Source organism: Triturus cristatus, chromosome 7 (genome assembly GCF_964204655.1).
Source record: "Triturus cristatus chromosome 7, aTriCri1.1, whole genome shotgun sequence".
Classification (NCBI taxonomy): domain Eukaryota; kingdom Metazoa; phylum Chordata; class Amphibia; order Caudata; family Salamandridae; genus Triturus; species Triturus cristatus.
In genome coordinates, this window is record NC_140590.1 from 1682772646 (window position 1) to 1682784901 (window position 12256).

Here is a 12256-nt window from a genome sequence, read left to right on the forward strand (position 1 = left end):
AGATAGGGTGGTAGATCTATTTCAGAACAATGATTATATCTCATTTGCCGGGCTCGTGCAGAGATTCGGTATCAATAATAATACACAGTTCAAGTATATGCAGATCCAGAGCAATATAAAAAGTCTCTCCAAGGTTTTTATTAATTTGGATAAAATTACAATGTTGGAAATCAGCAAGCGACAGGATAGTAGGATAAGGGGGTATTATCAGGAACTAATCAAGATCCTCTCAGATGACATGAAAAAACATAAACAAAATCACCTTATGTAAGCATATATTTACCTGACATTTACCAATAACATTTTTTACAAAAAGATCTTCCAGAAAGGATTTAGAACTTGTACAGTAGCAGGAATGTTCTAATTGCTTAATACTGTAATGAGGGATTTCAAAGTACTTAAAAATTATTTCTTTTGCGGGATACAAATGAAATAATGAAGTCTCTAGACAAAGCTTTAAAAGCATCCCATATAATTTGTGGGGAGATAAGTGAATGCTCATTTTCAAGAAAAAAGGTATTAGCAAAGGCTTTTAAAACTTTGTGTAAAATTATGATCTAACAGGAGAGAATTGTTAAATCTCTATCGTCTAGTACCATGAGTTGGAGGGAGAAGATCTATGTTTAAAGATACTGGGGCGTCATCTGAAGTAAGTATTGGACCTATATCTGATTGAGTGATGTGTTGTGCAAGGGGGTGAGAGAGAAATATATAATCTAATCTGGATTGAGAACAGTGTACCGGGGAGAAAAGGGTATATTCTAAAAGGGTAGGAATGCAAAGTCTCTACGCAGGATCTGAACCTTCCTGCCCCTTTGGCAGACCAGATATACGTAGGTTATTACGCCTGTTGTGGTTTTCAAGGTTTTCAATTTGTTTTTCAAGAGATGAAATTTCCGATTGCATTGTGGGAATCCGATTTACCACAACTTGAATAGTCAACACGTTGTTCCACTTGCACAACTTTGTTTTCCAGGTGTCCACTCATCCTCCAATGCTTGTAGGCGATTATTAGTTTCCCCTCATATGAGGACGAAGGGCACAAATTTCCTCCAGAAGTAAGTCCTATAGATGTGGGTGGAGGAGAAGTGGCAGGAAATGGAGGGTCTTTTTTAATTCATTTGCCAGACGAGAGAGTAGAAGAAACCGATGATTTGAGCAGAGGTTTTGACGTTTGAAGTGGAATGTTAGACGAAGATGTCGAAGTCCCCACTGGGGGCAGTACGGTACTGCTAGAACCCTCTTTCATGTTGGACTGAAGAAAATTGAAAGGATTATAATCTTCGAGCAGAGATGACGAAGTAGGAATGTAGTACGTCTCACTGGCTTTGTTCTCCCCATAAACAGACAGCAGTCGCATACAGCGAAGTTATTTAAATAGTATTGGGGGAGATTAGTAGACTTGTGAGAGAAAAATATGTTGTAGTAGAATTCAGTTCATGTATGAACACATCCTTCAAAATGTAGTTCACTAAAAGCCAGTAGAAAAACCTGTCATATGCATTCTAGTTAAAGAACCATGTTGACACGAAATGTGTTGAAATTGCCATCCCCACATCTCCTCAATAAGAAATGGTGATAGGAGATAGGAAATGCGTATCAAAATGATACGAGGCAGTGAGGGAACCAACAAAAACTGAAGCGTTGCGAGGAGAGCAGAGATTTCGGCATGAAACTCAAAATGGCGACCGCGAGTCCCGTGAGGGAAACGAGCCGCTCATATTCAGTGAAGCAGGAGCCATAAAACTGCTCACCGGCTGACAGAAATAACATCATTCAAGTCAGGCGATCTTCATGACTCAAAGGGACCCAATTTTGCGGCTGGAACTGCGGTCGGTCCGAGCGGAGGTCGAAAACCCTCCCGAGATGCCACAGAGGGTCACCGGAGAGCAGCCATCTTCTCCTGGTGTCAATCCACGCCCCCTGGTTTACTGACTTAATGAAAAAAAAAAGATGTTTATGACCATCCCAGGATTTTCCCATAAACTAATTACCAATGCAGTGTACTGGTTTGTACCATCAGGTTCTAGGGCATGTCCTAAGCTTCCCCAAGAATCCGCAAAGTCCAACCTTTTTTGCTGGAGGGTGGAATGTGCAATAAATGCGTACATGTGCTAGACACCAAGGAATTGATCCTAACTAGTATGCCCTGTCTGGTGACTCAAGAATTTCCCCCAAATCGGAGGCAGCACACATGGATTTCAAACTTGCTCTTTCCTGCTTAATCAAGACTATCCCTTAAAGCATGGTCACGTGGCTGGCCAACACTAAAATTTCTCCTGCTTCAAGTTTTAGTGGGAGACAAATAGGGCCATGCTGCAAGTCCTTGCCACATGCTAAGTGGATAAGGAATGTGAACTAAGTATCAGACCTAGTGTCAGGTGTCCCTCGAGATCATCTTGAGCCTAGACTAGGTTATTTAGAACCTTGGATTTCTCTGAAGTTGCACCAGGCACTATTATGGGTGACACCTGTAGGGTGATCATGGCTTTTTTAAGTTCTCGGCTTTGTGAATGGAAACCCAGGAATTTCTCCTCAGGTCTGGGTTCTATAAATGGGTGACCTAGGAATTACTTCTAGGCCCTGTACTGAGCGAATTTGGAATCGTCAGGTGACCCACAAAGTGACCCTAAATTCATCAGATGGGCATTCATACTTTTACCCATGTTCTGTGTGGATTGTTTGCTGAACCATGCTCAACCACCTCTTGGTGAAATTGTTAATTTACTATTTAATTCTAAGTCCTTTATTTTTATCCAGGAATTTTCCCTATATAATTGACCCCTGGTTTCTATGTTGGGTGATTCAGGTAGTTTATCCAAAATTCTTGGCCTTTTGTTGTGCAATCCAAGAACTCCTGTCAAATGCTAGATCCACATTGGGAGATACAGGAATTTGAACCATTCTTACTCAAGGTGACCTAGGAGTTTCTCCCAAGTTCTTGACTTGAGGCGCGTGACCTAAGACGTTTCCCGATGGACTGTGCCCTGTTTTGGGTCAACCAAGACGTTGCTCATAGGTCTGCGCTCTTTGCTTGGAAAGCAAGGAATTTTCTTTTAGCTTCATGCTGCGAGTCCCAGGAATGCCCTCCTGATTCTAGGTTGTATGCTGGGTGACCCAACCATTTAGAAAATTCTAGAACATGTGCTGATTGACAAAGGGATAGCTCCCAAGTGCCACATTCTATGCTTGATGGCCCTCAACTTTCCCCAAATGCAATGCGTTTGGCGAATGACCAGGGATTTTCCTGTATGTATGTATGTAGGTAACATATTAGGCGACCCAGAAATTCCCTCTACGTTCCAGCACTGATATTGGCTGATCTATTATTTAGCCCTGTGTCTGGACTTTGTCTTAGGTGATCTAGAAGATCTCCTAATTGATGAAAATCCCTCTCTGTGTCCAGATGAAAGCTGTATTATCTGCTACAGACCTTCCTAGTTTTTCTCACAGACTTTGATCTAGAGTATAGTGACAAGGGAAAAGGCAGGGACAAAAAAGCCTGCAAGAATTAGATTCATTGTCAGGGAGTGTCTGGTGGTGGATTAGAGGCATGAGGTGGAATTAAGACAATGCAGCCTTGGTATTCGACACCCCAATCTTTGATGCCAGCCGCGTACTTCTAAACAAAAGTTCCGGACCCGGTACTTATTCCTTTACAAATTAAGCACTAACAGGTATATACTAGTCTGGTCATCTTCCAGATGTGCTCACCCCAGCAGGATCACTTTACCTACATAATGATGTCCACATTAAAGCTGTAGGCGATACTCCACAAGTCTAAGAGATTGGCTCCTTTGCAGTGAACCTGCCCCCTTCTGCACATCTCCATGCTGAACCCCACACTTACATAACACCCCAGTCCACTGATTGATCCAATCCAGCTTCATCCCAAAGCAGATCTTTTCCTGGTCCTCTCACCCTGGATCCACTGCAGATTTAGCTGGGGGCTGTGCAGGAGAAAGAGCCAAGTTGGTTCAACGCCTGCCAAGGTGAGGGATCTCCTGGGCACGGGGTGCTGCCATCCTGGCAGGAGCATCCCTGGGAATCGCTTGTTGACCTGCTCTTTGGTCGGGATGGACCATTGCCCTGACATTTTGTTGGCCTGGACAGACAAAGGGTCATTTGCATGGTGGGTCAATATCTGCAAAAAACACACCAGGGGTGTATTTGTAAAACATGGGTGGTGCAGGGCGTCTGGTTGTCTGAGGAATTATAAAGCAACACGACCAATGCTTCTATAAGGGAATGGAAGGCCACCACCAAAAATCATCCATGCTAGCTGACACCAAAGAACGAAAGGCCATCCGCGGGTTTTCGTCTTAGAGTATGATGTTGCAAGGATGGTGCTTAAAGCACCAAGCATCCTTGCGCCATTGGTGGTGACAGAACCCTGTCCACCACCTTCTAATGGGGTGAAGGACCACTGCAGAGTCAGTGTCCACCTGTCAGGGGGAGGATTGTCAGACCACCCCTTGGAAATACAAGGCCTTGGGCTGAGCGGGCGAAGAAGGGAGAGACACCCCGGAAGGAGGAAGAGTCCCAGAGGAGAGAGACACCCCGGAAGGAGGAAGGGTCCCAGAGGGGAGAGACAACCCGGAAGGAGGAAGGGCACCAGAGGGAACGATGGACGGTCCCATGCGCCCCTGACTTCTGCCACAACGGAAGGTAAGACGGACTCAAGTGGACTTCATATGTCATAATGCGAGGCCTAGCCATACCATACCTTTGTTTCAAGTTCTTGCACCCTGAAACTTCTATGCTCGATAGTTAACTTTGGAACATTTTCAGGGCTCCACCTCAATAAATTGAGTAAATGAACCTTCCTCGTTTTCACACCTCTTACCTGAAGCCCCCTGGCTCCCAAAACCCGGGTGTGGATCTGGGCGCACAGCAGCATGGCGCCGAGGGTGGGGGCAACTCCGAACCAGTAGCTGTAAAGATGCTCCACACCAGTATGTAGATTTAGAAGGTTTATTGCGAGCAAGCAGGTACATCCACTCAACAGCAAGGCTTCTCTCCAACTGCTACAGCTAAACTCTAGAACACACGGAGGCCTACAGCATTAGTCACCATAGCAATGGTTACCATGATAGCTCTGATGCCACATTTCCTCTCTTTAATAAAACAAAATAAACTAGAACAATTACATATATAAGAAAATACATTCTTAAAAATATTCAGCAGAAATTAAGAATAGTAATATGAAAATGCCAAGACTTAGAATGCAAGAAAAATCAATTTGCAGAAAGTACATAGGATACAAAGCGGAGCTCTACCCCCTTTCTTAGCAAAATGAAGAAATAGTTACATAGCATTGCTTCTGTATTTCATCGGTAATCTTATCGCTCTACCAACACGTGTCATCTTCCCTAAGCTACAGGAAGGTTGTATATCATCACTAGGAACAACCCTGACAGATTGAGGATGGGAACTTTTTTGATTAGCGACAATAGGCATCAGTAACTTCATCCCACATCCAACTCATCGAGGAAGAAAGTTTTTCTGCTCTTTTATTGTGGCTAAAGTTGCCACACTTAGACAGTATGTTGTAATGCCAAATTTTCCCATCACTCAACTTGTCAGACTTGGAGTAAGGCTTGACTACTTGCAAAGGTGCCGAGTAGTTCCTCTGTCCCTTTTTTACCTTAGAAGCGAGTTTCACCTTAACACAATCCCCTTCCTTCAGGATAATGTCACAGGTGTTGTGTGTTTTGTCAAAATGGGCTTTGCAGGTTTGAGGCATTTTTCTTAAGTTAGATCTAACCACAGCTGGTGACCATTTACCACATGTGTACATGGTGTTCCAAGTAACACTGTCTTTGGTAAAAGGTTCTCTGCCTCGTAATAATCTGAATGGACTATACCTAGTACCTGTGGGTGTTATCCTGTAGGCCCAAAGTGTGCTTAAGAGTTCCTTTTCCCAATTCTTACCTGCATTCAATGATGCTTGTACACTACCCATTATGACTCTGTTAAATCTTTCTACAATATCATTTCCTGACGGATGATATACAGAGGTTTTCTTCCCACAAATCCCATTTCTTTCCAAGAATTTTATGTACTTCTCAGAAGAGAATTGTGGTCCATTGTCGCTTAGAATGTTCTTGGGAATCCCTTCTCGCAGAAACACACTCTCTAAAAATGTGATGACCTGTTTCGTGTCACAGTTTTCAGTGATCTCAATCTCTGGCCACTTTGAGTAATCATCGATGACTACAAGAATGTGCTTATTGTGGCCTTCTTCATCATCAATGGGACCTAACCAATCAATACTGAGATTTTCCCAAGGTAGATCAGGAAGGAGTCTGGTGCCAAAGGTGGGTCTGAGCATCTTGACAAATAGGACATTGTTTAACAGATTTTTCTGTATCTCTGTCCATACCTGGCCACTAATATGACATTTTGATCCTGGCTTTTAACTTTAGGATGCCAAGATGACCTTCATGATTTAATTCTAAGATTTTTTATCGTAATGTTGTGGGAACAACAATTCTCTCTCCTCTGCAGATGTACCCAGAATTGTCAATAGATAGTTCATTTTGTATTTCGTACATAGCTCTTAATTCTCCTTGACTTTCATTTTTGCTGGGCCATCCTTGAGTGATGAAGGATGCCGCTTTACTCACTAACTCATTATGTAAATACTCAGTGTCCCATTCATCCTTGGTGATAGCATTAGTATTGTCATATACTACAGCCACGTTGAAATCATCCCAGTCAGTTTGTTCAGAAGTTTCATAAGGTAAGGGAGACCTACTGAGGTAGTCCGCTACCTGATTTCTTTTCCCAGGTAGGTATTCAACATCGTAAGTGAAATCTAAGAGTTTCAAATTCATTTTGGCTATTCTTTGAGTGGCCTTGAGTACACCTTCTGAGGTTAACACTTTAAGCAACGGTTTATGGTCGGTACAGAGAATTAATTTCGTGCCCCACACAAACTGCCTAAATTTTTCAATCGACCATACAGTAGCTAGAATTTCTTTCTCTATCACCAAATATTTCTCTTCTGTTGGAGATAGTGATCGAGACGCAAAAGAGATGGTCACTTCTTCACCTCTGTCATTGATTTGAGATAGTACAGCTCCTAAGCCTTTGCCACTCGCATCAGTGGTGGTGATACTTCGTGCAAGATTGTCAAAAGCTTAGAGAGGAAAGGCATAAATAAGATCACTTTCTATTTTTATAAAGTCATCTTCAAGTTCCTTGATCCAGAGAAATTCTTATTTTACCTTAAATAATTGTCATAAGTTGTAAGTCTTGGTGGCAAATTCTGTACGAATTTGGAGTAGGATTCAGCCATGCCAAGAAATGATCTTAGTTCATCTTTTGAATTGGGTGCGGGCGCCTTTCTGATGGCCTCAATTATGCCCTTTTTAGGAGAGATCCCATCACCACTTAGTTCATGTCCCAGGTGTGTGACCGACTTCATCCTATATTTGCATTTCTTTAGTTCAGCAGTTAATCCTTTCTCGGATAAAATGTGGAGAACAGTTTTTAGTCTTTCATCATGTTCATCCTTGTTACGACCCATGATTAAGATATCATTCTGGAAGTAAGTTATGCCTTTTAACCCTTTAAATAGTTTGTGCATTAACCTTTGGAACACGGCAGCAGCAGAAGCAAGGCCGAAAGGCATTCGCACGAAGCGGTAACATTCAAATGGAGTTATAAAGGCTGTTAGGCTTCTGCTGCTGTCATGTAACTGGATTTGATAATAAGCAGATGTTAAATCTATACTCGAAAACCACTTAATGCCATTAGTCTGTGCCAGTAACTCATCAATTGCGGGTAAGAGGAATTTATCTACTATGATGTTTTTGTTGATATCTCTCTAGTCAATGCATAGATTCAACCGGCCATCAGGTTTGCACGCTACAACTAAGGGAGCGAGCCATTCTGCACTTTCAACAGGTTCTATTCCTTTTTTCTAAAGTGTCCATTTCAGCCATGTCACCCTCTCTTATACTAATGGGTATGTTTCTGGCTTTTAGACAAACTGGTACAGCATTGTCTTTGAGTATAATCTTGTGTACAAAACCACACAGTTTCCCCACGTTTCCAGAAAAAACACTAGGGAATTGTTTAACAATGTCATTAACCATGTTTTTATCTCTCTCTTCCAAAAGCATGACTTGGTCCTCCATTTTGGGATTTAGAATAATCCCTATTTCTCCCTGATCGATCCACCCTAGTACAGATGGTCCTTTTTCTGCAACATATAATTTGCACAAGGCGCTTCTGTCCTTGAACTTAAAAATAACCTCATCATAACCTACCATAGAAATCTTTTCACCAGTGAAGGTTACTGGCCGTATGTCAGGAGGCTTCAATTTCAGCTCAAGAACATTTGCAAATTTACTCTCCCATACATCTCCTTGAATGATGGTGTAAGGTGATCCTTCCTGAATCAGGTACAATTTGCAAATGAACACCTCCTATATTTACTTCACAAATCGGTTTCTTTTTTCATGTGGTACAAACATTCAAAACTACATTATCCGCATCATTTATGTCATTAATGCATAGGATACTATCATCACTAGAGGAATTTCCATCCTCAATATGTTCTTCATTTATGTCTTCAATACATCCTCCTACCTTCTTGTTGCCCTTCTTAATTCTCCTTCTGCAAACTTTTGTGAAATGGCCCATAGTACCACAAAAGCTGCATCTGGATTTCAATGCAGGACACAATTTTTCATTTGCATTATGGCCTTTGTACCCACACCTGTAACACGTTAGTTGTTTGTCATCTTGATATTTTTTTTTTAAGTTAGCACTTTTCTGGTTGACCTCTTTATAGGTGCGTTTGTCGAATTTCTTTCCCTCATTTATGTTACTGGATACCTTGCTAACAACATTACTCTCTTCATTGTTTTTAAGTGCGGCTTGTGCACACCTTTTTGACATTTCTCCTTTTTTAACGATGGCTATGATTTCATTCAAAGGTTCATCTCCATATACCCAAACCTTTCTTGAATGGCGGCATTCTTGGAGTGCATGACAAGTTGGTCTCTAATGAAACTATCATGGCGATTGCCAAAATCTGAAATAATAGACAATTTTTTCAAAGATTACATAATCTTCAACAGATTCTGATATATGTTGTTTCCTTTGAAAAAACTCATATCTACTAATTCCCACACACACTGTGGGTTGGTAATGTGCATCAAGATCTTCTAGAGCCTCCAAAAATACATTGGAACCTCCACCAGACCTTGCTTTTTTTTCCATTTGGTAGTAAATTCTAGATCTTTCTGGCCCTAAACTGTGTAACAGCATTTTCTTTTTCCTAGAGGGAGGGAATTCATCCTCACTCTCTTCTTCCAAAGCTGATATATAATTACGAAAATATTCTTTCCAGTCTAACCATTTCAATACAGGTTCGCCAGGACGAGTAAGAAATGGAACAGGGGAAACCAAACTTTAACCCTGAGTAGCCATGTTTAAATGTGGTTAAGCAGTGAATAATAATTACTTTTCCAATATACAATCACACTGTAAGGCACAATTAGTATGTAAAGTGACTATATGCATATAAAATTAATGATATAATGCTATAATGGCATATGCGTTGACATTAAACGATGTGCATATCATCGAAGATTGCTTTATACTAATTCCGGTATCAGCATGTAGAAAAATATGCACTAATACATGTTGGGCATATCACCGTCGAGTAATTAATTTAAAAATTCCAAAGTTACCATTGACTGGAACGGTTGTTGATTATGGGCATGACACTCCGGTCGGTGTATCTAAAACCGAAGTCTTCCAATGATACTCCGGTCGATGTAGCTAAAACCAAAGTCTTCCAAATACCTGTAAACTGCTCCGGTCGGCCGTTGCTAAGGACCAAGATTTCAAAATGGCCACCACACAAGATCACATTGCATAACCTAGTGTGATGACGCATAGGGCGTTGACGTGAGTGCGTAGAGTTCCTTGCGTCCCTTTGAGCATACATCACCAAGTAGAATTGAGCAGGAGTTGACGTCGCTTGGAATGGACTATATGGAGCTCTTCTCTTGGAACAGGGTCCTTGGAAACACAACAAGTCAGGTGACGACAATGAAATGGAACCATGTCAGTGTCACCGACGCTCGAAAAATGCGGCTGAAGAGAAGTTGCTTCAACGGTTACTCTTATTAGGTAACGATCATAGTGTTACCTTTTCTTGTGGCAACTCCGTTTGTAATTGCTTGTAAGTCAGCGTCAATAGTAGAGTGTTTCTTGAGGTGCGTATAGGTGAGAGTGGGCAGACACTGCAATTGAACTTGCTAGTAGTATTCACGAATGGATTCGTTTTTCTTGTAATTTTCGATGAACAGGATTTGTTCAGCATGTACAGCGCGTGAGAATTGTAGTGTCTTGAAGAGAGGAGCAGTCTCTCACTCTGCTTGCTCATAGACTGCTCATAAACGTGGGGAAAACAATTTGAGGGCGAGTAGAAATGAAAATGTAGTCTTGTAAAATCCTTGATGAGTCCAGATCCCATTAGTAGCCAAAATGTAAAGATGCTCCACACCAGTATGTAGATTTAGAAGGTTTATTGCGAGCAAGCAGGTACATCTACTCAACAGCAAGGCTTCTCTCTAACTGCTACAGCTTAGCTCCAGAACACACGGAGGCATACAGCATCAGTCACCATAGCAATGGTTACCATGATAGCTGTGATGCCACATTAGCACCCCATGGGCAGCATGAATGGAGGGCAGAGGCCCTTCCTGCAGCCGGGCGCCCCTGTGTTCAGGGTTTTTTAAGCCGCTGTTTATTGTCTTTACTTCCCTTCTGTAGCCCCGCAGGCAGTTTACACACACTACCACTCCATGTAAGGTAGTAGTGTTCCCCAAAATGGGTGAAAAACCGCACATCAAATTAAATAGAGTTGTTATAAATAGTCAATCAATTATGTATTCGCATTATCAATATATTATTAATGTAACGGGGTGCTAATGAAGCTATAAGCACTTACTATCCAAAAGTGCTGTTGGCAAGTCGACAAGACGACTTATCCACACAATTGTTTAGAGAAAATCAGCTTTTAAGCACACCCTTGTTTCAAAGTATAAGAAGTCCATCAATATGCCATTTAATCTAAAGACCAATATCTCATGATGAATGTAGAAATAATATAACGAAAGTTCTTGGAGGATTCACAATGTTCCACAAAAATCACCGGACAGGATGCAATAGTTATCAAAGTTTTCCAAAATTCTCTTCTTTATTGATTTGAGGACCCAATATCCAGTATTCAGACACGTCCGTCCAGTATCCAAAGCAGCCTTTGGATACTGGACGGACGTGTCTGAATACTGGATATTGGGTCCTCAAATCAATAAAGAAGAGAATTTTGGAAAACTTTGATATCCTGTCTGGTGATTTTTGTGGAACATTGTGAATCCTCCAAGAACTTTCGTTATATTATTTCTACATTCATCATGAGATATTGGTCTTTAGATTAAATGGCATATTGATGGACTTCTTATACTTTGAAACAAGGGTGTGCTTAAAAGCTGATTTTCTCTAAACACACTACAACTCGCCCGTAGTCTCTGTCCCGTAGGAGCCACCCGGTCTGATGGAGCGTCTCTGTTGTTATTCCCACTTTGTGGCTGGACACTGGTTTTATACTCTCTTTTCTCGGGCCATTTGCCTTTCTTACTTTCCAGCTATGTTTTTACTTCAAAGTTATCCCCTCTATGCTCCCCTCTTTTCTCTCACACTTGTTTTTCACCGAAGAAGACCCAATGTATCTCCCCACTGTAGTTTTGGACAGCATCAGTTTCACACAATAAAAATTCCACTCTCTCTGTCCGAATAGATGTATGTCAGGATGAGGTAAGTCTCTCTATGCTCAATTTGTCTCTCTCTTTACATCTGCCTCCACTCTGCAGCAGGCTCATTAACCTACCGAGTTGCCCCACGGGGTAGTAACTCGCAACCTTAAGGTAACATTTTCTACAGCAAACATATCACCCCCTCCTCTCTCACTAGAATTGAAACTTGGTATAATAAACATCTGTGTAAAGTAGTCGATAAGAGCACACTATATCTCTTTATGCAGTGCTTAATTTGAGCCGGAGCTTTCCGGTGCTGAGCACCGGCACTTAATTGGTTCCGGGGCTCGGCCGGCACCTAATTGTAAACACCACAAGGTGGCGCTGCTCATGTAATTTAGAGATGAGCAGTATAATACTTGTTTAGGGAAACAATATACATTAAAAAATGACTAAGACCTGCCTCCCCAGCC

At 41.7% G+C, this 12256-nt stretch overlaps 1 protein-coding gene across 1 annotated transcript in view; it reads right to left on the minus strand.

Moving 5' to 3' along the window:
* The window catches only part of LOC146812712 (uncharacterized), a 29769-nt gene extending 19943 nt beyond the window's left edge, over positions 1-9826 (minus strand). Inside the window, exons 1-2 of the mRNA XM_085614615.1 lie at positions 9711-9826; positions 4847-5040 (exon numbers count right to left, since the gene is read on the minus strand). Of these exons, the coding sequence (XP_085470741.1) occupies positions 4847-4997 (151 nt within the window). The 5' untranslated portion in view covers positions 4998-5040; positions 9711-9826. The remainder of the gene's footprint in view (positions 1-4846; positions 5041-9710) is intronic.
* Between the last annotated feature and the right edge of the window lie 2430 nt (positions 9827-12256).